The sequence below is a fragment of the Madurella fahalii genome, assembly GCF_045866475.1.
Source record: "Madurella fahalii IFM 68171 DNA, scaffold_5, whole genome shotgun sequence".
Classification (NCBI taxonomy): domain Eukaryota; kingdom Fungi; phylum Ascomycota; class Sordariomycetes; order Sordariales; genus Madurella; species Madurella fahalii.
Window position 1 is genome coordinate 2,721,049 of NW_027263975.1, and position 23,924 is coordinate 2,744,972.

Genomic DNA, 23,924 nt, shown 5'->3' on the forward strand with positions numbered 1-23,924 from the left:
GGCGATGTACTTGTCCGAGACGGAGCCGCGTCGCAGTGCTGCGAAAGAAGGCTTGAACACAGGCGTTTAGGTGAGGGATTCTGAAGTGAGGGATTAAGCGTGCCCGGAGAGCAAGAGTAACCGTTTGCGCTTTGCTTCAAGAAAATCGAGCCGGACCTGGCCGATATGTTGAGTCCAACTGTTGTTGAGTTCCAGGCTGCCAGGCTTGGCTGGGCATTGCCCACAAAGCCACAAGGGTCTTGATCATGGTGGGGTTCCGCCTGGAACTTCCGAAGAATTCCCGCCAGTGGATGGTGGGGCTAAGTATCTGTAAAGGTAACTTAGGTTATGAAGCCTTATGACTTCCCCGTCCCGCTCCTGGAGGCCTGAAGTGGATGCTTCTGTAACCGTATGATGCACTCTCCGGCTGCTTGTGATTGATTGACCACCGACCGGCTGATGCGAGAGCACCACTCTTCCAGCTTTGCTACTTTCCACGTCGTCGCTCGCAAAACGTTCTCAGCGGCGTCTCCGCTACATTGTCGGGTTCATCACAAGCAGCGACTTGGGAGCGCCCATGCACTGTAACCGCCTCCTCTTGAAGTACTTTCCAACCGTTTCCTTCCAAGACGGACGCGGGGCAGGGGCCTGTCCGGTGACAAATTTTCTTAGTCCAATTGAGGGGTTTCTTGGACTATCGGCCGACTGCTTTTGCGACCAACACCCTTCTGGCAAGCATTCACGATTCTCTAAGTGAATCCTGCCAACTTGTAGGCTCATCAAAGAACTGGTCAACTGGAAAGTAACAGACACGAGTAATCCATTTCCACCAAGCATATCACCCAGTCATCATGACTACATACGGAACGCCACCGCCAGGCATGACCAAGTCGGACGTCAATCAGTTGCCCGAGAACAGGCCGCCAAACCCGCTCGACTTCTTCTCTTCCTCCTTCTTGCCAGGGAAATCTTTGCCGGTACCCTTCTGGTACTGGCCTCTGATGGCGTCGGCAATGAACCTGTCCTTGGCTTGTTCGGCCGCGTTCTCATTGTTTTGAGGGCCTTGCTTGAGGATGTTCTCCTGGACCCAGTCAATTCCTGTTATCGACATCTCATTAGCTCCTGATTCCACTCGTCGTGATGAGCGGCACGCAATAATCTCTCAATCATGAATATCAGCGCCGCAAACGGAGTGTAGGTACCCTTGTCAAGCGCGTCCTCCTTCTTCTCGCTCTCCGGGCCACCGCCTGCAAGCCCGTGGAGCTTGTCCATAAGACTGCTGGAGCCCGATGAGTCCCTTTGCTGCCCCTGCGAATGGGGCTTGTTGTCCTGGTTGCCAGTTGCCTGGCCGGTCATCTTGTTGATGAAATCCATTGCGTCGATGATGTGCCGGAAACTCTGTTAAGTGTTTGGGTTCACTTGAATGCCAAACCAGAAGATGGACTCGAAGACGTTATATAGCTGAGGGATAAATGCGAGGTGGAGATACAGTTTCAGCTGGGTTGGACAGGATACCGTGAGACAGCGGCAACCTCTGTTGATGTGTGAGCGAATCGATGAGAAGTTTCGTGCTTGGCAGAGCTTGTACAAGTTCTTGGCCTTGGATCTGACCCTCATGGAGACCAGTGGTTTCCTTTGTGATGACCAAATTAGGTTGGAGCAGGCAAGATGAGCTGCGGGGAAGCCACTCGCTCAGCTCCCGCCTCCCGGAATTTGCCTGCTATATCGATGATGCCACCAAACATGACACCACCAAACATGACAAAGGGAAAGACCTTGGCTCAGTAGATAATATAGTGAACGGGGGTGCAGAACTACATGGAGACCCCGGACGATGACGGAATTGGAGGGCCATGGCAACATCGACGCTGCAAATGGGAGAAGATCAGCTCATCCGCAGGCAGATGTCATGGAGTCAGTGCCGCAAAACGCTAAGTCGCAGATGGGGTGGGTCATGGTTCCCCATTAGTGCGCGATCTCTCAGGCGAAAAGCTTGCGTTGTGTACAGATCTTGGTAGCCATGTCCTGAGGTTTATTATACTAACCCCTGAAGCCGGAAACCGTGGTGAGGTCGTATCGAAGCCCCGGTCGCATCCCAGTACGATGGGTGCACAGGGGTCTGCGGCCCGTTGCACGGACCAACCTTAACCGGGGTGTCTCGCAACCACTGCTCTACAGTAGCATCTCCGGTCCGGTCCCCACAGCTAAATGCACTCGAGGTCGCCGAAGAAGCCGCAACTCTCCTAGCCTCGAGGTTGACACACCTTCAGACAGGATTCTGCTGTCGAGCTTTGTACGGCACGGCATCGTCTCCGCATCGACTATAAGCCGCTACCTGATCACTGTTCCCGCAGCAGTCCTCACTCAATCCCGTCTGTCGGAAATCAATCCGCCCAGATTCCCCACCATCCGTCTCCAACTCTCGAAACTTCCATCATACCCACCGCCTCGTACAACCAAATCACGATGGACTACGTCCAGCAACGGGTCGCGCAAGCCGCGTCCAGCCCGGACACCTCGTCCAAGTAAGCATCCCGTTCCCGCTTTTCCCTGGCCCAGACCCAAAGCCAAAAACCCTCATATACTAATCCGTCTTCGCGCCCCCGCTCCGCAGCGCACTCTTCACGCCTCTCAACGCCCTCCTCCTCTCCCTCCTCCTCTACACGGCCTACGCCTTCCTCAAACCGGCCCCGCCGCCGTCCATCCCCAAGGAGGAGCCCGCCACCGTCTTCCGCACCTTCACGCCGCGCACGCTGCTCCCCTACAACGGCGAGAACGGCATGCCCGTGTACCTGGCCGTGCGCGGGCGCGTGTTCGACGTGACGCGCGGCCGCAACTTCTACGGCCCCGGCGGGCCCTACGCCAACTTTGCCGGCCGCGACGCCTCGCGCGGCCTGGCCTGCGGCAGCTTCGACGAGTCCATGCTGACCAAGGACCTGGACGGCCCGCTGGACACGCTGGCAGATCTGGGCGGCGAGGAGATGGAGGCGCTGCGGGGGTGGGAGGAGAGGTTCGAGGAGAAGTATCTTGTGGTCGGCCGGTTGGTGCCGGTTGGGGAGGAGGAGGAGGAGAAGGGGGAGGAGAAATAAAGGGGGGGGGGGGGGGGGGCGCGTCTGGGAGTTGCGTGGAGAAGTGGCTGAGGACGGACCGGGCTGGTTTTGATGAGGTGTGGTGGGAGGTGAGGGCTGGAGGTGCGTTTGTTGGAATGAGCCTAGACTGCTTAGGGGAGATCGTGTGGAAAGGGTTGGGAAAGGAACGAGGCTGTGTTTTTCTGTCCGGGCTGAGCACGAGTTCAGAAATCAGGGATTGCACTTTTAAAGACTATGAGACGCTTTTTACGACGCCTACTTGTGGTACGGGTAGATAATGACATGGGTAGTCTTTGTAATGCATGGCGCCGACCGCCGTGTTGGGCACAAACTTGAGTCCCGTGTCTTTGCCAAGTACGCAGTGAAACACGCAGTCAGCTGAGCGGTTGCCAGCGTCGACTCGAGCAAGCGCACGTGGCGCGCCAGCACCTCGGCATTGGGTGAGTGCGAGAGGTAGTTTGGATCGAACGCGAGTCCGCCGTGGAAGTCAAGGTGCACCGAGCCGTGTAATATGGGTTGTTTCAAGAGTACGGCGTGGTGAAGTACTTCTCAGAACCGTTCGCAGCAAGGGGAACGAGCCGCCGGGCACGACGGTAGACCGCCCATCCTGGTTGATGAATCTATGACTGACCGCACACGGGACTCATGTGCCATAGCGTAAGCCGCTGTCTTCTTGTCTTCCGCCTCGGACTTGGCTACCGACGGCAAGCTCGGTAGGGTCTGCTCAAGGTCCTGCTCTCCGTTCTCCCTGTCGATACAGCTGAGGGGATGTGCGCTACGGTGTTCATATTGTGGTTGGAAAAAGGGCCGGCCAGCCTGGTGATGTAGAGTTGCATGGCGTTGCCGAGAGTGGCCTGCCACCCCGAGTGCATGCCCCGATTGTGCTATAGCGATGTTTCCCGTTGTCGACTGTCTTAAATTATACAATGCATATGGGGCGGTTCTGCAGGTTCTTACCAACATGTAGGTGCCGACGACTACGTTTATGCGGAGCTAGCTTGCGAATTACGCACCTCCAAGGCCAGACAACTCCATGATCTGGAGCGATTGAAGGTGCCAGCGGAATGTTAGACCTTCTTGCTAGCAGAAACAGCCGCCTCTGATAACGAGGTAGTCGAAACTCGGGAGCCATAACAACTCGTTGGAAGTGCCACAAAGTCTCCGTTGCTGACTTCGGCAGAGACAGATCGAGAATGTCTGAATACGGCCAGAAGCCCTCGCAGGATCGCCTGTTAGGCCGATAGAGGATCCTTGCATGTTAGTTAATTCATCGTGCATTAGCTATGAGAGGCAACCTCAAATCAGGCATATTACTTACCTTGTTAGAAAAGAATACGTAAATATCCCAATGTTGCAATGCTACAGAAATTGTTTTGCCCGTGCCGACCAAACTCGCCTCTTGACTGTGGGCTACAACCCGCATGCCGCGCGCACCATCCCGTGGGAACCGGGATCTCACCGAGTACTAACTTGTGCTATGTTCTGAACCACCGATTAAACCTGTAGCATGTGGCTAGCATGTTTCTCCATGGCAGCGGATGATGCGATGTGTGATTTACCTCTAGCGATCTTCGCGAGATGGAGAACACGCAACGACTTGGAAGTCTGTTATGATGGCTAGTAGGGAAGAAGATTACTACAATAGGAAACAATTCGGATGCCCTGAGGGATGAAAACGAGCAGATGCTCAAATCTATTCATCATTTAATTATACTTCTATGTCGTCGTGGTGCCCCTCCCCGGACTCCGATCTCCATCCCCGTCCGACATGATACTATAGTAGTGTATATCTCAAAAGGAAAGACTTTCCAAATCAAAGCCCGCCTTGCCCATTATGACCCAGTGCCATGCAAGTGACCTGAACCGTGTAACTATACAAAAGGAATGTAAGAAAGTTCGAAACAATCAACCTAGGTTCCCTGACAACCCTCAGTTCACACAACTTAGTAGTTGGCGACGCAGTAGGGGATCCCGTTGAGGTAATCGCAGTGTGAGCCGTTCGGGCAGTCGCCGACGAACTGGAGGACGTTCTGCGTGTCGCAGACCTGGATAGCGTAGGGGCCGAAGCACTGGTACTTGCCCGGGGTGGAGCAGGGCTCGCCGGGGCTCTGGCCGGGGCGGCCGTTGCGGGCCTCCACCTTGGGCTTGGTGCAGAAGGGGAGGGTGAAGCCGTTCTGGGGCAGGTCCTCGCACGAGGTGCCCTCGGGGCAGGGGCCGACAAGCTCCCACTTGCCCTGGATGTTGCAGATCTCGATGCCCGAGTTGGGGGTTGTGCAGCGGTAGGTGCCAAAGGTGCACTCAGTCCCGGTGCGCTTCTCCGAGGGGTGGGCGATGGCGCCGGCGGCGAGAGCAAGGAGGGCGGTGGCGTACTTCATTTTGATTTGAGGTTTGGTGGTCTTGTGCTGGTTGGTGCACTCAAGTTGTCTGAGAAATATGTGTGTGGGTGTGGGTGAGTGTGTTTGAGAGTGTGCGAGTGTGTTTGAGAGTGTGCGCGTGTGTTTGTATGCGGATGATGAGCAAGTCCAGGAGGTTAGAGATGAGCTGGTGAACATCATCTTATACTTTTCGGCGGTCTACGATATCTCGTGCTCGTCACGCCAATGCATTTCCCGCCATCACGAGACCGCTCCACCACATCGCCCGTCCTATTGACTCAGACCTCGCATTGTTTACTAGTCTGGCGACACGAAGCCCAAGCCCCGCATAGAGGCTTTGACGCTAGCAGCGAATCACCCGCAAGAGGTTAGCAGTGAGATGTTGAGGATTCCATACTCGGAGCTATGCTTAGAAGGCGGTGTATTAGGTTAGAGACGCTGCCGCTGGGAATCCGGGAGCGCGGCTCTGGCCAAGATTGGCTCACGACCAACCTGTACGTAAGAAAATGGCGCTCTTTGGGGTTATATTGGAGGGTTGTGGGCATCGGGCTGGAAGGGCTGATCCCGGCTGTGCGGACACGAGCAACTCAGTGTCAACGCGCGATACGTACCAGGGCCAATACGATGACAGCCTATTTTTAGAGCGCCACCTGGCTTGGGGAACCTGGGAACACGAACGCCATGTCCAAAATACGGACGCCAGTCATCGTAAGTGAGCAGATATCGATCTTGGCCACCGTCATCAAGGCCCAATATTTTCCCGATGCGATCCAACCTGTTGATGGAGAAGCAAGCCAGATGCTGCCAAATTGCCGGGGAGAAGTGATGTTGCTGCAAACATACACCTCCGCGCTCTTAGCTGTTAGTGCGGCCGGGGTGCCCTGTGTTTGGGTGACTACACCAATTCCTGTTGTTACTAACAGTGGGCCCCATGGTCACACCAACCCAACCAAGCCTGGAAGTGTGCGTGTACTGTATAATACAGTACAGAATACACCACCTCAAGTGTTTTGTGCCCGCCCTACTACATCGGCGCTCAACAGACCAATAAAAGTTAAATATCTTGCTCATATTATCAGCATAAACCTACTTTTAAAGTAATATAGAACTGTATGATGATAAAATGAATATATAATTCGCACGTACATTACAATCATGGAGGGTTGATAAAACCAGGGTTTTGACGGGAACAGGTGATCGATGGCCCTTAGAGGGCGCAACGAAGCTGAGAGACACCCACGACCAACGGCGCCGGCCATAGAGCAGATGACATGGTATATCTCACCGACATATGAGACAATCTCACAGCAATCCTCTTTCACTGTCATGTCCAACCACCCGCACCCTTGGTGAAACACGACGTCTGAGCCGTGGTAGCTTTCATCCCACGGGTTCCATTTTGCGCCTCCGGAGTGTAGACGTCTATCAGCTTGTAGTGTTTTGATTTTGGACGGTGTGTGAATTGCCTCGTACATAACACGGAAGCTTCCCCGATCCGAGCGGACGCAGCCTACAACAGATAGTTATGATTTCATGTGTTAATGATATCTTAGAATTCGCTAACGTACATTATCAGCGAGTGACCCATATCACTGAGTGACCCACCTTAACAATTTTATCAGAGCTGTACATTAAAACTCGGTAGAAAATTGTTAGGAGGGATAACAATTTCTTATCACATATTTGGATGTAGCTCTGCTAAAATTGTTAAGGTGGGTCACTCAGTGATATGGGTCACTCGCTGATAATGTACGTTAACTTAAGATAAGTAGGTGGTAATTATTCTTTCAGAGTCCTTCCTTACATTGACCATTTCAACCTTCCGTACCCGGTCGCAAGAGACATATTCCCTCCAATAGCGCTTGATATCGTACCACACTTGTTGGATGCTGGTATGTACCTGTGCCATCCAAGTCCTCGCCTAACAGAATAGACGAAGTTTTGGCTGCTCTCCTAGAACATATCAAGAGCTTTGGAACTGAGTCGAGAATTGAGCAAGATCTCAGGAAAGCCGCATTTAACGACGCTGCTCAAATTTTTCCAGAATCATCATCTTCTGTGCCGGCCTCCGTGACGAGAATACCATACCTCTGCTAGTGGTGCAATTAGTCTTCTCGTTCCGAATCCCTCGAGTCTAAAGTACTTCCAGATCACCGCCGCACATACGATGCAGGGTGGGAATTGTGCAGGAACCTATCGTGGTTGAAGTGCCAGACATCCTCCCGCCGGGTAGGACACCCGAGTTGATGGAGGTAGGGTAAGATCAGTGGCCAAGTTGACACAGAAGGTGATAAAATCCTGATGAAGAGATACCGTAGCTTCTCCAATATGGTATTATGGTATAAGCGGTTTAGTTGGCGGCGCTGAATCACATGTACCGGCCCTTCATCAGCATCCAGGAAAGGTGGCTGATGGAATGTTATCGTTGCCGGGGCTGGAGTAGGTGTCGTCTTTAGGTATCTATTCGGACGTGTTAGAAGATGCGTAGGAGGGAGTTTCTGGGATGGAAGCATAAATGGAAGAAAGCAACCTGTTGCAATGAACCGGCATGATCATACAATCTCCGTGCTGCCCAGCATCTTGATGATTCTGCCTTATGCGTCTGCCTTATGTGAAGTCACTGGGCTGCCAAACCCAATTGGACAGGACCGGTGGAAACAGACCCGTTGAGAGGAGAGATTCTACAAGTGCTCTTTTGTTGGTCACCGTACAATGCCAGAGCGCCGATCGGGGCTGTGCTTTGGAAGTTGGTGCGGCCAATCCAACCTCGCGTGTTGCCGCGCAATTCAGCAGCAGTGAGGCCAACAATGTCTAAACCCCGCGTCCTTCTCTTCCAACAAGACTCCTTTGACCGGATACAAGACCATCATTGCATCATAATTCGGTAGCTAGCGTCTTTGAGTGGTGGAATTCACGGAGTCGTGTAACACACCCACCAGAAGAGTGGCCCCAACCGATGCACCAATACCTGACAACAAGCTGACCACGAGAGGCAACCTTGATATGACATAGCAGCGTTCTATATGCTTTTTAAATCCCCCCCGCATCTGCCCAGTCGCCCAACTCATGTCTCCCCAAGCTCCCTCACCGTCTTTACGATAATACTCATTCACACCGTACAACTTGAAGAGCCTGTAACATGGCTTCCCAAATCATCGCCGAAGTATCTCGATTAGATCTAGCCGAGCTGCCGGGGTGCTCCAGCAAGATCACTGAACTTCGGCAGCTTGCTTCCTACAATTGGCTAGACAAGGCTGTTCCCACTATCTTGGTTCCTGGTAAGGTCCTTCTTACAATACTGCTGCTCGTTCTAACCTTGCCCGAAGGTTCCCCCTCGCTTTGGTCTCCGCCATCGGTGCCTCCAAAGTTGACACCAGATTCCGGAATGGTTTACATTGATCAAAACGCGGCGCGCAATTCCCGCTTTCCTCTTGACCCGTTGTTTCGCGCCCTGTATGCCGAGAACACCGACTTCCAGATCGGAGACATCGACCTCGTCACGGATAGAAACAACATCCGCAAGCTTCTACGCTTCGTCCAAGGATCCTCCAACGACGCCTTCCAGATCCGAGTCGAAATCGCCGGCGATAGGACTGCACTATTCACCCGTGTGGAAGCCAAGACGACAGACATTATTCAGGGTTTCAGGGGCTACGGCCACAACTTTGAGGAAGCTTACACCAAGAAGGAGTGTGGGAGTTCGTCACACCATAGGATTGTTGGCTATGAGTTTGGCGGCATAAAATGCATCGTGCGGTACGAGACTGATGGATACGTTGACAACAAAGACCAACCGGAGCCGGCGGACAACGTATCGGATGCTTTCAAAGGGCTATCCATCTCCAGGCCGGACAAGGTGACCAACGACCCAGCAGCAATTATTGTTAAAACTGGCGGTAGGAAGGTGAATTTGTCTTCAATCCTCGAGATCAAGACCCGAGCTGCCCATCGAACATTGGATATGGCTGAGGTTTCTTCTCAGCTTTGGATCTCGCAGACTCCCAACTTGGTTGTTGGCTACCATCGAAACGGTGTTTTTGGCAATGTCCAGCTACGGGATACGACAAACGAGATCCGTCAGTGGGAAAGGACCAATCAAAAGGACCTCGGCAACTTGGCATGTCTGCTGATGAAGATCATTGGTGCGGTGAAACATAGTGGTGACCAAAGGGCTGTTGTGAGCTATGACGGAGGCGCGAAACTAAGAATTGTCCCCGGTGACGGGAAGCCGGCTTTACCCAACGACCTGTACGCGAAATGGGAAAAGGGAGGACGGCGGGACACTGATGCTGCCCAAGTTGGACGAGGAGTTGGCGCCAAGTTGAAGAGCAAGGACGATGAGAGCGAGGCCACGAGTGGTCATTCTCGCCCCGAGAAGGACACGACCGCATTGTTCATCCCAGATGGCACACCTTTCTCCGACAATATCAACTATGCTGTGCGCAAGGGCCTTCGGCAGTTCTTCCGCCGCATGCCCACCCAGCTCTCTGACTACCGCGTCCTTTGCAAAACCCTCACATCTCTCCCGATCGATGTCCTCGGAGAACGCAAATTGCGGGACATTATGGACGACATGAGACGAGGCAAGAGCGAATGGGACTCAGATGAGAGAAGGGAGATCGGGGGATTGAAGGATCTGGCACGAGACTCGGCTTTCAGGCTGCTATATCTGTTCCTCGTTGAAGGGTTCACGTGGGAGGTCAAGGACCGGAACTCGGCCTACAACGCGGCTTTTTTCGTCGTCTCTCATCCTAGAATTTTCAAGTATAGGACCCGGAAGATGGTTCGAGAGGCGTTTGAGGACCGGTTCCATGTATCGGACAATCAGCGGAAGATGTTGGACAAATGGCCCATCCGATGGCAGGATGAGGGAGAAGATGTGACTACCGAGGAAGAATGGATTGGCTTCGACTCCGACTCCGACTTCGACTTCGACTCCGACTACGACTAAACCTGGAGCGGAAGGCTGGGCATACCTATAGAATGGGCCCTGGCCCTCGATAACTCGATCCGCAATTTGAACAGACACCTGCGTCTTGCCACGTCATTAGCGTTGAGATCACAATAACACTTGGTTTCTAACCAAGTCCATATTAATCTCATACGATCAGTTCCATAATGCTAAAGCACTGACTGACAAGATCGCTCGAGTTTGTCTAACTCTCTTGATTGTAGCCTCAGAGGGTGTGGCGAAGGAATGATTTGGATTTTATAGGGCTCTCTCTTTATTTTCCGTCCGAGTTCAATCATTGGAATTCTTTACTCCAAAGCCCTGGCCTGAATCAATTTTCACGGCCGGATAACAGACATCTGGCGGTGAGATACGCGGCATCTCAAGCACAAAGCCAATACACTGAAGTGAATGAACTAGAGCAATCGCGTCTGGGTCAAAAAGCAACACTTAATACCGTCCTTGAGAATTCAATCATCACACATTGGTCACTCAGCGCGACTTGGGCGCCTTAGTCGCCCTACCGCCAAATCCCCAGCCGATCTGGCTGGCGATGTGAATGCCAGTCTCCAGCTCTTCAGCCCAAGCCCATATCAGGCCCGGGTTCTTCAAGAACATGCGACCAACCATAGCAACGTCGAGCGGCTCATCATCCGCGTCTTTCCCTCCCTCCAGCAGCTCCAGCGCTTGCTTGCCGCCCGTGATACTGCCAACAGTCGAGACAAGCATCTTGTCGCCGACCACCTTCTTGATCTTCTTGGCAAACGGGGCCTGGTAACCGGGGCCCGTCTTGACGGCTTGCTTGGGGTGGTTGCCGCCGGTCGAGACGTCGAGCAGGTCGACGCCGCGCTCGGCGAGCAGCAGCGCGAGCTTGCAGCTCTCGTCGACGGTCCAGCTCTCGCCGGCGTACCCGTCGGCCTGCTCGAGCCAGTCGGTGGCGCTGATGCGCCAGAAGAGCGGCATGTCGGGGGGGATGGCGGCGCGGAGCAGCTCGGCCAGCTCGAGCGTCAGCCGCACGCGGTTCTCGAAGCTGCCGCCGTACCGGTCACTGCGCCGGTTCGATGCAGGCGAGTTGAAGCTGTGCAGCAGGTAGCCGTGGCCGTTGTGCACCTCGATCAGGTCGAATCCGGCCGTCACGGCCCGCTTCGCCGCCGCGACGAAGTCCAGCTTCAGCTCGTCGATGTCTGCCAGCGTCATCTCCCTCGGCATCGGGAATTTGTCGTTGAACGGGATGGCGCTGGGCCCAATGACATCGTCGGGCCAGCCGCCGGCGGGTTCCATGGCTGTGGCGCCCGATGACAACCACGGCGCGACCGTCGATGCTTTTCGCCCCGCGTGGGCGAGCTGGATGCCGATCTTCTGACCCTGCGAGTGCGCGAAGTGCACGTGTTGCTGCAGACCCGAGATATGGGCATCTAGCCACAGGCCTGAGTCCTCTGGGGTGATGCGGCCGCGCGCTTGCACCGCTGTGGACTCGACGATGGTCAAGCCTGGCTATTCAAGTTGCATTCCCATTGTCAGCCATGCCGTTTCTCAGGAGATAGAGGGGTTGTGTCCACTCACCCCTCGCTGTAGGATGCCACCGAGGTGAGTGGCATGCCAGGGCGTGTGAAAGCCCTCGTGCGCGCTGTACTGACACATCGGGCTTACAAAGATGCGGTTTTGGAACTCGACGCCGCGGATCTTGAGGGGCGTGAAGAGTTTCGGAATTGGCTTGTTGCCGGGTTGCGGCACCACGGCCGTGCCCGATGGGGGATTCTGCACCGGAGTGTAAAAAGGAACGCCCTCGGCACCATCGTTAGAGAGGTACGGCTTTTGGCGCTTCTCCTCGTTGGGGCATCTACCATGCTCGGGCGCGACATCGGCGAGGCAATGGTGGGGATGCGCCCCTTCCGTCCGGACAACTGTAAACATTTCGAGGGCTTGCTTGGATGGCTTTGATGTTGAAGTTGAAGTGCAATGGGTCTAGGCGTAAAGAAAGTTCCCAGGAACTTTACCCAGGGTTAAGGTGAGCTTTATATAGTTATTCTGCTGGACGCTTCCTGGCTTTACATACTTTAAGCGATTTGTAAGGGTAGGTATTAGTCAGGTACGGGATAACTGAAATCACAACGCGCTCGCTTCATGGTGCGCCCAAAAGTTGTTCAAAGCGACATGCCGTTACATCATTATACATAGCCAAGAAGAGGTGACCGCATTCTTGAGCGGAATTCTGGTTTCGATGCGCGGGGGGTTCGTGATCCGAGGATAAAACGCCTCAGAACGACGACGATCTCGCTGACTCGCATTTACGCAGCGTCAATGTTCCAATCAGCCCGCGCCAATCCGCAACACATATGCACATGCTGCGTATTAGCTATCTATATTATGAGCCAGTGCTGACAAAAATGCGCGGTTCAACAGTTTGTCCGGAAAGACAGGTGCCCGTCGCGTGTATATCTTGGCCGGGTAAGGTAGGTACCCGGTAAGCACTCATCCCACCCCGCCTTGTATCACTCTGCCGCGCATACTGCTGATTCGCCGTGTCGGATATGTCAAGTGACGGCCGCGTGATGGGCAGTTCAGATGCGACAGCAAGCCGTTTCTCCTCTCTTGATTCAGGCCAAGGACCGCATAGCTCTGCCGACCGAGATACCCCGAGACAGGAGCCACAATGGCAGCATGTGCACACAGCCGTCAATGGTTATTCCAGCCGTATCTTATTGTGCCCGCGGCGGTGGCCTCGCCGCCACTCCGAGAGGTCCCGAAACAACCGACATTTCTGATGATAACTGGGGAAGGAAAAGTTCAAATTTTAGGGAACGGTGGTAAGCAAGCTAAGCAATCGTCTAACTAAGACGACAGAAAGGTCATGCTGTTTTGCTAGAAAACAACGCTTCAAGGGCTAAATACAGGCCCGGAAATGTTTGCGCTGAAGTAAAGCGGATGAAGACGTGAAAAGAGGGATTCACGTAGTGAGGTTTGGTCGAATCCGTAATATCAAGCCCGAGACTGTCTTGATTCTGATACTACCAAGTCTACTTCTTAGCCCCAGTCGTTTAGAGTTTAGAGTGATAAAAAAGCGATCTCCTTATCCAATCCCCTTTCGGTCCCTTTAGAAGAAGTGAGGTGGAGGGTAAATCCCTGCTAAGAAAGAGTTGCGTATGAATAAGAGTGGTTGACAACTTTGTAGTGTGGTGAACTGGCGCCGAAGTGCGCCGTCAGCTAACCATTTTCAGGACGAGACGAATTGGGTATAGCATTCGCTAGCCACCAAAAGAACGCTGGGGTAGGCCGGAGTGAGGCAAAGCCCAGCCGAGCCTACCATCACAACCGTGACATTTCGTGATGTGGCAGAGGCAGCAATCGCCGACAAGGCTTCCGCTTGGAACCACCATGCCGCGTTCGAAACCTGGTTAAAAGTCCATCAAGATGACAGACCAAATGCTCTGTGATCGCTGCAAGGGGATACATTTCCACCGTATCCCACCGGGCTCCAGCGACTCAATCTACTATATCCTACATTGGACCAGAGATTTTCCCCTGAAATTAGTTGCCGAGGGACGCCCGTTCTGCGTGTTGATTACCGCCTTGCTGGGTCCCAACCGAGAACCGCGGGAATACTTCTCCGAGCCTGAACATACACTCGATGCTTTTATGATCTTGCGGAGAAGCTGGTCCCGAAAATGGCTACAAAACGGGGGGTCTGCCGCGCTCTTTGAATCCGAGCCCATCGAATAAACCAGCAAGATCGGGCATGTATACTTTGACGTGATTGCCAAACCGCCTGGTACGTAAGGCACCTAACCACTGATGAAAAACCTGGCAAGTGTCCCGTTAACCACTAGTACATCCCTGACCCGGAACCAGAATCAGTACAGAATTGATTTGCTTTGGCCATACCTTAGAGAGGTCGTTCAAGAAAATCCACTACCAGACCAGTCGCCATGCGTCTACCATTCCTTGGTTTGCTCAGACGAGAGCACCAGCTCCATAGCCAACTTCAAACTCGCCAGACAGTGGTTGTCTAACTGTCTAGAAAACCATGAGCACTGCAGGGTTGGGCAGCCAGACACGGGCAGTCGGAGGCTTCCGACTAGACTCATCAACCTCTCGGATCCTCACCGTCCATTTCTTCAGGAGATACCCATTGAGGATCCCAAGGCAGATTATACCGCCCCGAGCTATTGCTGGGGAGACGGGAAACAGCTCAGAACCATCAATCAACCGTCTCTAATTTCCTAGCCTCGATACCAGGAGGCTCTGAGACGAAACTCAAGCACGCTAAAATCATTTCCGTTTCTAGCGCTAAGCTCCTGCTGCTTTGATCTAAGGCTCGTCGTCGACAACGCCCTATTCAACGCAAGCGAGCGATCAGAGGCTGAGAGAGGAGAAGAGCACGCCGTATCAAGACCCACACTATAAGACCCTTCTTGTAACCAAGGGTAGTTTGAGAGACAAGGATGAGCTGGGCATCGTGAATGCGAGCAAAACACTTTGTCGTACGCTATTAGATAGAGTATTCCGCCGATGTCATCCAGTAAGACTTTTCGTCCCAGGACAAGTGTGCGTAAGAAGAAGGGAGCCGTCTCGCGGTAGACGATGCGGCAGGTGCGGCGCAGAGCGATCGAGTGGTAGTTGACGGGCTTATCCGATGTGTGCCGGAGGTGGATGCCATTCTTAAAAGGCAAATTTGAGAATTAGCTAGCTGAATCTTCTAGTAGCCTAAGGAAGCTTATAGGGCGCTTATGGCCAAGCCTTTGAGCGAACTCAGTGGTATTGCGGCTGCCAATCGATGGAGTCGTCATGCTGCTTAGGGGTCCGGTCACGGCCAGGGTTTCCGACTTCTGACAGTGGGTACAGATTGATTTTCTCTGAGATAGGATATGGACTTATGCCAGCGAACAGGAAGGCGTGTGGACCAGGCATCAGTTGAACAATGCATTTATTCGTCTTGAACTGGATATATCTTATGGTGCTGTGAGGCTCAGTCCAACTTATTTTACGCGGAGACAGCGCTCGATTGCGAACAGCTGTACCAGGCCTCCTAGTCTCCGGCAAACCAAGGATGCTGCAACGCCTTCCGCGCCGTGATCCTCCGCGAAGGATCCATGCAGGTCATCTTGCAGACGAGATCCCTGAACTGGGGGTCCACCTGCTGCCACCTCCCAAGGGCAGCCTTGGCCCCTCCTCGCAGAAGGTACAGAGTAGTTCCTTGAGACGCTTGACAAATGGATTATCGTCTCCCCCGTAATAAGCAATAAAGCCCTCGAAATCCTCCATATCGCTGGCGAAGAAGGACAGGTGGCGCCGGAGTATCAGCTCCGCCTGCTTCTCGGGGGAAGCACGGTTCGCCTCGTCTGAAAAAAACACCATCCTCCCTGTCCACGCGAATATTGCCTGAGTGCCTGCCAGTCAGCGATCGTGTACTGTGTTTTTTTTGCTCACGGAGGAACTCACCACGATGGCAAAGGAATAGATGTCTGATGGGGTGTTCTGAATTCCCGAGCCCAAGCCTCTGGGCTTCTCCAGAAGTGATTCCCCGACAAGCGGTCTGTGAGGCCCTTGGCCTTGGGCGGAAGTACCACCGCAGCCTCCAGGTCGGTGATCTGGACGTTGCACCATCCAAGGTTGCCATCATGCTGTTTGAAAGAATCCATCATGATGTTTGTGGGTTTGATATCTGTGAACTATGTCAACGCGCATGCCACATCCTGTAAGAGAGGGACTGACCGGTGTGGATGATGTGCTTGTCGTGCAGATCAGCGAGGCCAGCAAGAACATCCCTTATGATGACCTTTTTGGCGACGGAAGAAAGAGCTGCGGTGTCGACATGGAGCAGTCCCTTCTCGAGATAGGGGAAGACGAGAATATGCCGCTCGGGAAAGCTATCCACGGCTGTTCGGACATGGGGAGGGTGCTCGACGTGCTTCTATAGTGAAATAATGTAGTCGAAAGTCGCCTGGGATGATGTCCTTGAGAATGAACTGCTTCCCCTCGTGTCTGAAATTGAGAGGTGTGTATGGTTTTCCATCCTCTGGCCATGCACCGGACAGATCTCAAGAAAAGGGTCAACCTATGTCGCGCGGTACACACACCAAATCCTCCCAGCGGCAGACCGCTCGGAAAGCACTTCGTCAATGACATAGCACTTGTCCAGAGATGACTTGAGTTGTAATCCCATGGGCAAGGGCTGCTGTCCGATGGCGGACGCAGAAGTGGGCGTGAAGACTGAAGACATGCTGGCAAATCGATGGGAACAGTGTGCTACCTTTCGAGGCGAATTCTGTGGGCGAGAAAGAGGGAGTGAAGGGAGAACATAGAACTGGTAAAGTGACGGAAGACGGAGATGAAGCGTCCGCGTAGATAATGGGACTGCGCGGGGTCCCATGGCAAAGTGCCTGCTCAAGCAGAGAGACGATGTGGATGATTGTTTTGCTGGGCAAAAATTCGTGGTGCATGCGATTGCTGTCAGAGCTGTCAGACTATTAGACGCGCGCTGATGATGCACGGTGTGGGATCTTCTTGGCGGTCATGGACGAATGAGACACTGCCTTTATCGAGGCCCTGACCAGCGGTCCGGCCCCGAAACACTGTCACCAATTTTGTCATTGCACCTGAGTGGTAGTTTCAAAAATGGATGTTGATGCCGCTACGGCCCTGTCTATAGGCGTTCGGTTTCCAGGTCCCAAAATCTTTGCTCAAGCAGGGTACAGAAAGCCACCCCCTACAATAGATTAGATATACCAGCTAGGGCACAGCCAGGTACCGGCTAGGGCATATTCCCCTATAAAGGGCGTTTTATGCAAGCAAGGGCGGGACAAGGAGGGAGGATGTTAGGTGGCTGGTGGAACTAGACACCGTGGCTATTATCTAACAGGGCATTCTGTGAGCCGGCGCTGAAGAAAGCCTCTAACTTACAACTATTGTTGCATATAGCACGCATCTAGACATGTGAGATTGGACTGGAATGCCAAGGCATGGAATGAGAAAACGGTACACGTAGGTAAGGTCGTCGGAGAACCTTTTATATCGTCCCTCAGACAAAAATCCGAAATCCGGTCAAAACCTCGGGTTGTATGTGTTGTGGCCGCAACTACGGGATACACTGGATATCTAATGTGATTGGTAGCAGCCGCTGCTGAGCCCAGGGCCCCCAGACTAATGCTGGCGTGTGTTACAGCACCCCGGAGCTGCGCTCATGCCAAGCTTTTCTGTCGAGCGATCTCTTCAGGAACCTCACTTCCTCGCTTCCTCACTCCGGGATCTTGCCAACCCAAGTTTTGTTCATCCAAGTCAGCCCACGTGCTAATGGTGCGGTCCTGGTCTGCAAGAAGGGGAGGAAGCGGAATGCGGCACATAACGGAAAGGTCCTTTAACCAGCGGGTGGATGAGGTCATGGAAACAAATGCGGTCCAATCCGAGCGCGAGCTACCGGACCGCCGGCCAAGGCACAGACAAACTCCAATCCGAACCGATTTCATTCCAAGCCCGGCTCCAGGTTCCAAAGCCGGAACCTCCCCGAGGACAGGTTTGCTAACGGCTTGCCGGGGTCGATGATTGGTTCCGCTGCGCTCGTTCTCGGCCGACTCTCATTTGCTGCACGGTTTCCAGGGCGATATGTCATCAATTATGCCCTTGCCTTGGGCTCGGCGATGATGTCGACGTCTCCAGAACCTTACACCTCTTTGGCTGTGTAGGCTGGATTGCCTGCCACACGCCCGCTTTTCCACATCCACACCTTGCAACAGCGTTGGAACGTTGCAAAGCGGGTTTGAAGACCTAACGCTCTACCCTTGGCTTCTCTGCAACCGCCGAGAAAGCATGGGAGAGATAGCTCACAAAGAGGTGAGGATGGACCGGGGGTCCGGTTTCATGCTCCTTCTTATTCGCATTGCCATTCCCCATTAAATGTCCATATTCCTCGCCCCATCAACCACAGCCTCAGGCCTCAGTGAGGGTCAGCATCATCCTCTCCTTTGCCTGCAATCTGTTTTGGTCCGCTGTGTCTCTTACCCGGACACCCAGAGGACGTAGTGCCCCCCCCCCGCCGTGACCTCATTTGCTTGCCCGTGGCCAGTCTTGCTGCCCACCCTCCCACCAGTCAGGTGGCGCTCCCTCTGCTGTACCTGTAGGGATCGTCATCCGGTCGCCGTCGGGTGGCTGTGCAGTAAAGCAGAGGCTGTTGTCATCATGCCTTTCGCCCCGATACAGAAATCCGTTTCCGAACCTGAAATACCCCCGGGCCGGCCTGTGAGACCCAAGTTCCACCATAGATGCACCAATGATCGAATTCGCGAAGGGTTCGGGAGACCATCTTCGTTCCCCATGTCGAGCAAGATCACAAAGAACCGAAAATCCGTGTTTAGGGAACTGGGGCTGGATACAGACGAACCGAGCGTGCCTTACTCGAGCGAGCACGAATATTGCGGGCGCGGGTTGGCGTCACCGACTAGCACTTACGCCACCGAACCGAGCAACGATGACCCAAGCAACGACCGAGAAAGTGACACGGAAACAAATCGAGCAGAGCAGCAGATGCAGGTCGACGAGAACGAACAGCCAACGTCGCCATCGACATCCAGGAGGCCGTGGTACTCGAGGCTGACCCCCAGTCGTCGCCCGAGGATCAAAACTGTATCAAGTGCGCCGCCTCCCAGCCTATCCACATTCACGAGGCTTTCCGCGATTGCGCTGCTCATTGCTGTTGTGCTTCCTGGATTTAGTTATTTCAAGGGTCATCAGGAGGCTTCGTTCGGCGCCGCCGACGCCGGCGTGATCCAAAACAAGTCGGGAGCTTCCGGCCCTGTTCTTGAGCCGAGGGCGGAGAGTCCGACCAAAGCATGCAAGAGATGGGCGCATCAAAGTGAGTAGGCGGACCTAAGTTTTACAGAGAGAAAAGGAATAGAAAGCTGACTCTGAGCACGAAAGCCGCACAGCTTAACGGCACACTGTACATCTACGGTGGCCAAGCGAAGACGACGGAGGATCAGACCACTGATACCTGGAGTAAAGCCCTCGGGTAAACTGTACGGACGTCTGGTTCCGGTGCTAACTCCTGATGAACAGATAACAACTTCCTCGTCCTTGACCTCACAACTTCCTGGGATGCCGGTTCGCCGGCGTTGCGCGGCCTCCCTCAGCCCTCGGGGCCGCCGGCTGTAGCCCTAGGGTATTTATGGAATGACTACAACAATCTCTATCTCTACGGTGGGCAGTTTGCCGACAATCCGTTTGTCAGGCCTGCTCCCGTCTCGATGTGGAAGTATGCCATCAGAAGCAGGGAGTGGATCGAGTACCCATCTCCCAGGACTTCTGCTGGGGTAAACTCGGACGTTGGAGACCAGCCGGTACAACGGGCTGCAGAAGGAGCGGGCCTGTCCGTGCCAGAGCTGGGCCTGAGTTGGTATTTTGGAGGCCATCTCGATCAGTCCACGACTCCTGGGTGGTCTGACTGGACCCCCCGCGTTTATCTGAAGAGCCTACTCGAGTTCACACATCCAGGGTACACCAACGATGCCGTCTTCGCATTAGCCGATGGAACCGGAGCCGGAGACGGGGGCGTTTACAGAAACATCACCGAAGGCGGATTGCAGAAGGCCGACGCGTTCCCCGAACGTGCAGACGGGGTTTTGGTGTATGTGCCCGGATGGGGTGAAAAGGGGGTTCTCATCGGCCTGGCCGGTGGCGCTGTCGACACATTCACAGACGATCTTGAGACGCTTGACGTCTTCGACATTGCAACCTCGGAATGGTACCACCAGCAAACCACCGGGGACACCCCTTCTGTCCGGGTTAACCCCTGCGCCGTCGTCGCCTCGGCCCCTGACGCCTCCAGCTTCCAAATCTACCTCTACGGAGGCCAGAATCTACAGCCCTACGTAAGCTCTCGCGTCCTACCTTTATAAAACCTCGACCTTACGCTTAAACTGACATTCCCCCCTCCCCGCGTCAACCAGAGAAACCAAACCCAATACTCCGACATGTACATCCTCTCCATCCCCTCCTTCACCTGGATCAGAGCCCCGCAGTCAGGCCACCCCGTGCCCGCGCCGCGCGCGGGCCACACTTGCAACCTCCGCGACGGGCAGATCATCGTGGTGGGCGGCTACACGTCCCCCTCGCACGCCGGCTGCGAGGACGCCCCGGCCTCGGGCATCTTCGTCTTCAACGCCTCGTCGCTCGCCTGGCAGCCCGCCTTCTACGCGCTCGACCACCCGCCCGACCACCACCCGGACAACTCGGTCCTGGCCAACTCGTACGGCTACAGCGTGCCCGACGCCGTGGCCGAGGTCATTGGCGGCGACGCCGGCGGCGGCGCCACCGCCACCACGCCCTCCGCCGGCCCCGCCACCGGCGGCCCCTTCGCCACCGGCAAACCCCCCGTCTTCACCGTGACTGCCTCGGGGCCCGGCGGCGGCACCGCGACCGTGACCAAGTGGGGCCCGGGCGCCACCGGTGCGCCCTCGCCGCCCGGGGGAGGTGGGGAGGGCGATGGCCGGCGCGCCGGGCTCATCGCGGCCGGCGTGATTGCGGGCCTGGCCGGGCTGGCCGCGGCGTACCTGGGGTACTGCGCGTGGCTGTACCGGCGGCAGGTGCGGGCGTACAAGAAGCATCTGGAGGTGGCGAATCGGTATAGCTACAACCCCGTTGCGGCGGGCGCGGGCGAGGACGGCGCCGGGGCCGGGGCCGGGGTGTGGGGTCGGGGGAGCAGCACCTCCGGACCTGCTGCTGCTGCTGCTGCTGCTGCTGCTGCAGTGGTGGTTTCCGAGAAGGGCAAGAGCTACGAGACGCGGCCTCGTTTCTCGACCAGCACCGTCGATTCGTTTGGCCTGGGCGGCTCCGGCCTTGGCTGGCCGCCGACGGAGCCGCGGTTCCTGTTCGACGACGACCGGCCTAGCCCTGGGAGCGGGAGGAGCGGGAGCGGGAGCGGCAGTGGCAGTGGCCCCGCGGTGCGCGGAGCGGGCGCTACTGCTGTCCCCACTAGCAAGCTGCCGCGGCGCAGCGCGAGCATCAGCGGCGGGAGCACGTCATCGACCGAGCGCCTGCTCGACGGGCAGGAGCCGAGTTTTATCAGTGTTGTGATGGGTCCAAGGAGGGCATTGAGGGTTGTGAACGGGTTAGAAGGGGACAGCGGGGGCGAGTAATCGTAAACAGGAACGTGGGAGGTGGTGTGCTTTTAGGCAGTGAACATGAAGCTCCGCGGCGTTGTCTAGGTGCTCGTTAAAGTTCCGGATACCTTGTTTTTCTGTACTTTTAGTGAAGAGTACTTCTATACATGAGCTGTATGCTGAGACGAGCGTGACGATAATTAATAACAACAAACCTTACGCCACGTGTTAGTGACTTATCACGCTCGGCGTTGTTATACATTGACGGAAGGAATTTGTCCCAAGGTAGTACTAGTACAAGAACCCAGCGGCTAGTTCAATTTATGCAAGCTTCTTCATACATACGCGCTGCCGTATCATGGCATGTCGCAGAGGGAATAGTCATTGACGGGCAAGGTAGTCAATATGCGCATCCTCGCCATTGTCTGATGTAGCTTGGGCTGAGCCATGACCGACTCCGACTCTAGTTGGGCTGGCAGCTGAAAAATCATGTCGTGCCTTGTTTCCGTCCCAAAATGAACTCCGAGAACGCCGTACCCGAGAAATGCAAGGAAGCCGGCGTTCAATCCGCCCGGCAATGGAAGGCCTCCGACTAGAGCTAAACGATCGTGAAGGATGATTTGCAGCAATGCAGAAATTCATTTGAACTGTCTCTCAGACGCCAAAAATGGGTTTCCCATCGGTGAAAGTGAGGTGCGTCTTGAGCTTGTCTAAAATTTGCGTAGCTTCCTGAACCTGATCGGTCTGTACGAGATGCTGGACCGTGTCGACACCCAGCGACGCGAGAAGCTGGATAAATTGTGGAAGCGGTGCCGCTCGCGATACGGGCTTGACATCCTTCCAGGTGTTCTCCTCTGAGAGATATTGTACGGCAAGTCCCGAAGAGGGCTCGGTCGGGTGATAGAGATAGAGATGTGCTCTTATCCTCATGATATGTGGCAAAGTGCTCTTTCGGGTAAAGGAAATAAACGGCTCGAAAAGCTTGACAGACGGTTTGGTGTGCTGCCATGAGTTAACCGTGGTGTCCCGGGCAATCGCGGTCCAGGCGGGCAGCAGATTCCTTGTGCCTAGGGAGTTCTCCTTGTTCATGGCCTTTCCCTTCAAGAAGGTAGTATAAGCCCCATCTAACTCGAGGGTGATATGAGTCTTGGCTGTGGCAAGCAACCTGAGCAATGCAGCCGACGACGCCTCAGTAGCAGCCTGCTGCTCTGATTTCGAGGCAGCCTCGGCCTTCATCAGACGCTCGATCCAGACCCAAACTAGGTCCTCTAGGCCCTCGGCAATCATGAACTGCAACAGGGTTTGGGTGAATGGCCTGTTGGAGACGAAGGACAGACTGCGTTCCAGACCCGAGGACCGCAGCCATTGCAGCACGAGAAGGGTAGCGCCGGTAGATTTCAAGCCGTCGGCCAGAGACAGCGTCGCTGACTGCTTCACGGTGGAGTACACCAGCCTGAGGAAGCCATGCGCTCTGGTCTCGGTCATGAGCCCTCTTGCGACTGCCTTTTCGAACACGGCCTTGTGCACTTCGTACGGGGTTATAGAGCCTTCTGGTTGGCTGAGAGTATTGGCCTGAGTGAACAATGGATTGTTGAGGATGGCGTGCAGGTGGCCGTCGGTCGGTCGGCCGGCGACATGTTCTATTGACGCCGGGGACGACAGTGCGGCATTGGCAGCGGAATTGGCGGCAGCCAGCAACGGTGACGAGGCGCCCTTGGATGTATCCGACGCAAAGCCATGTTCTTTGTCTAGCTGCGTGCGGAACGAAGTGTTGATAACGTCGAGGAGACGTCGTGACTCGCGCTCGGTCAGTGGAAGAGGGGGGTGGATCGGCGGGAAGAGCTTTTTGATCGAGGTGAGCGGTTTGGATCTCTGCATTTTCTCGTCATCGGAAGCAGAAGAGTAGTCAATTCGGATTGGCGCTCATGAGCTGGGCGGCGGAGCTTCCATGGAAGCCGAGGCTCATTGAAGGATGTCGACGACGTTAATGCCCTGATTGGGGATCGCGAACGTGCTTTGGGAGGTTGCGGTGGGAGGTGGGGCTTGTGGTGAGCTGATGACGGAACTCCACAAGCCCGAAGTGCCGGCCCACAAGGGCAGACTTGGATTTACGCAGTCCATGTTCCTACTGTATCTGATCCTAAATGGACAATTACCGTTGATGGCCGAGATATCTGATTTACCGCAAAAGAGGAAATTTGCACTTACAGTCTTTCTTTTGCTTCTTCTACTTGATTGAATGACTACGTCCTTTTTCCCTTATGTCTAATTCAAGCCCAGTTCCTGCTCATCCTTTGGGGTTTGGTGGAAACACTTTCTCTGCTTCTGGTCCGCTTCGTTATTCCATGCATTTTTCTGCCCTTGCGTCAAAACACGGAAACCTAGATTGAGGTGCAAGGCAAGCCTTTACATGGGATTGAACCGTGCGCAGGCTTTAGCA

The 23,924-nt window shown here is 54.7% G+C and overlaps 8 protein-coding genes across 8 annotated transcripts; 3 read left to right on the top strand and 5 right to left on the bottom strand.

Annotated features, from left to right (window-relative positions):
- Window positions 1–880: 880 nt before the first annotated feature.
- MFIFM68171_09395 (DNA damage-responsive protein 48) lies at window positions 881–1,353 on the bottom strand (the record flags this gene model as incomplete). The annotated part of the gene is made up of 2 exons (XM_071064814.1): window positions 881–1,077; window positions 1,182–1,353. 2 exons carry the CDS (start codon window positions 1,351–1,353, stop codon window positions 881–883), a joined length of 369 nt encoding a protein of 122 aa, XP_070920915.1.
- A 1,092-nt stretch (window positions 1,354–2,445) lies between these two features.
- DAP1 (Dihydrodipicolinate synthase) lies at window positions 2,446–3,068 on the top strand (the record flags this gene model as incomplete). Its single annotated transcript, XM_071064815.1, has 2 exons — window positions 2,446–2,504; window positions 2,594–3,068. 2 exons carry the CDS (start codon window positions 2,446–2,448, stop codon window positions 3,066–3,068), a joined length of 534 nt encoding a protein of 177 aa, XP_070920916.1.
- Window positions 3,069–5,011: 1,943 nt separating this feature from the next.
- MFIFM68171_09397 (Carbohydrate-binding module family 19 domain-containing protein) lies at window positions 5,012–5,443 on the bottom strand (the record flags this gene model as incomplete). Its single annotated transcript, XM_071064816.1, has 1 exon — window positions 5,012–5,443. One exon carries the CDS (start codon window positions 5,441–5,443, stop codon window positions 5,012–5,014), a length of 432 nt encoding a protein of 143 aa, XP_070920917.1.
- Window positions 5,444–8,582: 3,139 nt separating this feature from the next.
- MFIFM68171_09398 (Geranylgeranyl pyrophosphate synthetase) lies at window positions 8,583–10,394 on the top strand (the record flags this gene model as incomplete). The annotated part of the gene is made up of 2 exons (XM_071064817.1): window positions 8,583–8,721; window positions 8,770–10,394. 2 exons carry the CDS (start codon window positions 8,583–8,585, stop codon window positions 10,392–10,394), a joined length of 1,764 nt encoding a protein of 587 aa, XP_070920918.1.
- A 492-nt stretch (window positions 10,395–10,886) lies between these two features.
- On the bottom strand, window positions 10,887–12,308 carry OYE32_2 (NADH-dependent flavin oxidoreductase; the record flags this gene model as incomplete). The annotated part of the gene is made up of 2 exons (XM_071064818.1): window positions 10,887–11,888; window positions 11,958–12,308. The coding sequence occupies 2 exons, from the start codon at window positions 12,306–12,308 to the stop codon at window positions 10,887–10,889; spliced, it is 1,353 nt and encodes a 450-aa protein (XP_070920919.1).
- A 3,112-nt stretch (window positions 12,309–15,420) lies between these two features.
- On the bottom strand, window positions 15,421–16,614 carry MFIFM68171_09400 (uncharacterized protein; the record flags this gene model as incomplete). The annotated part of the gene is made up of 5 exons (XM_071064819.1): window positions 15,421–15,511; window positions 15,747–15,773; window positions 15,834–16,056; window positions 16,107–16,261; window positions 16,472–16,614. 5 exons carry the CDS (start codon window positions 16,612–16,614, stop codon window positions 15,421–15,423), a joined length of 639 nt encoding a protein of 212 aa, XP_070920920.1.
- A 1,952-nt stretch (window positions 16,615–18,566) lies between these two features.
- Window positions 18,567–21,520, top strand: MFIFM68171_09401 (Kelch repeat-containing protein; the record flags this gene model as incomplete). Its single annotated transcript, XM_071064820.1, has 4 exons — window positions 18,567–19,239; window positions 19,305–19,382; window positions 19,443–20,254; window positions 20,333–21,520. The coding sequence occupies 4 exons, from the start codon at window positions 18,567–18,569 to the stop codon at window positions 21,518–21,520; spliced, it is 2,751 nt and encodes a 916-aa protein (XP_070920921.1).
- A 618-nt stretch (window positions 21,521–22,138) lies between these two features.
- MFIFM68171_09402 (uncharacterized protein) lies at window positions 22,139–23,362 on the bottom strand (the record flags this gene model as incomplete). Its single annotated transcript, XM_071064821.1, has 1 exon — window positions 22,139–23,362. One exon carries the CDS (start codon window positions 23,360–23,362, stop codon window positions 22,139–22,141), a length of 1,224 nt encoding a protein of 407 aa, XP_070920922.1.
- Between the last annotated feature and the right edge of the window lie 562 nt (window positions 23,363–23,924).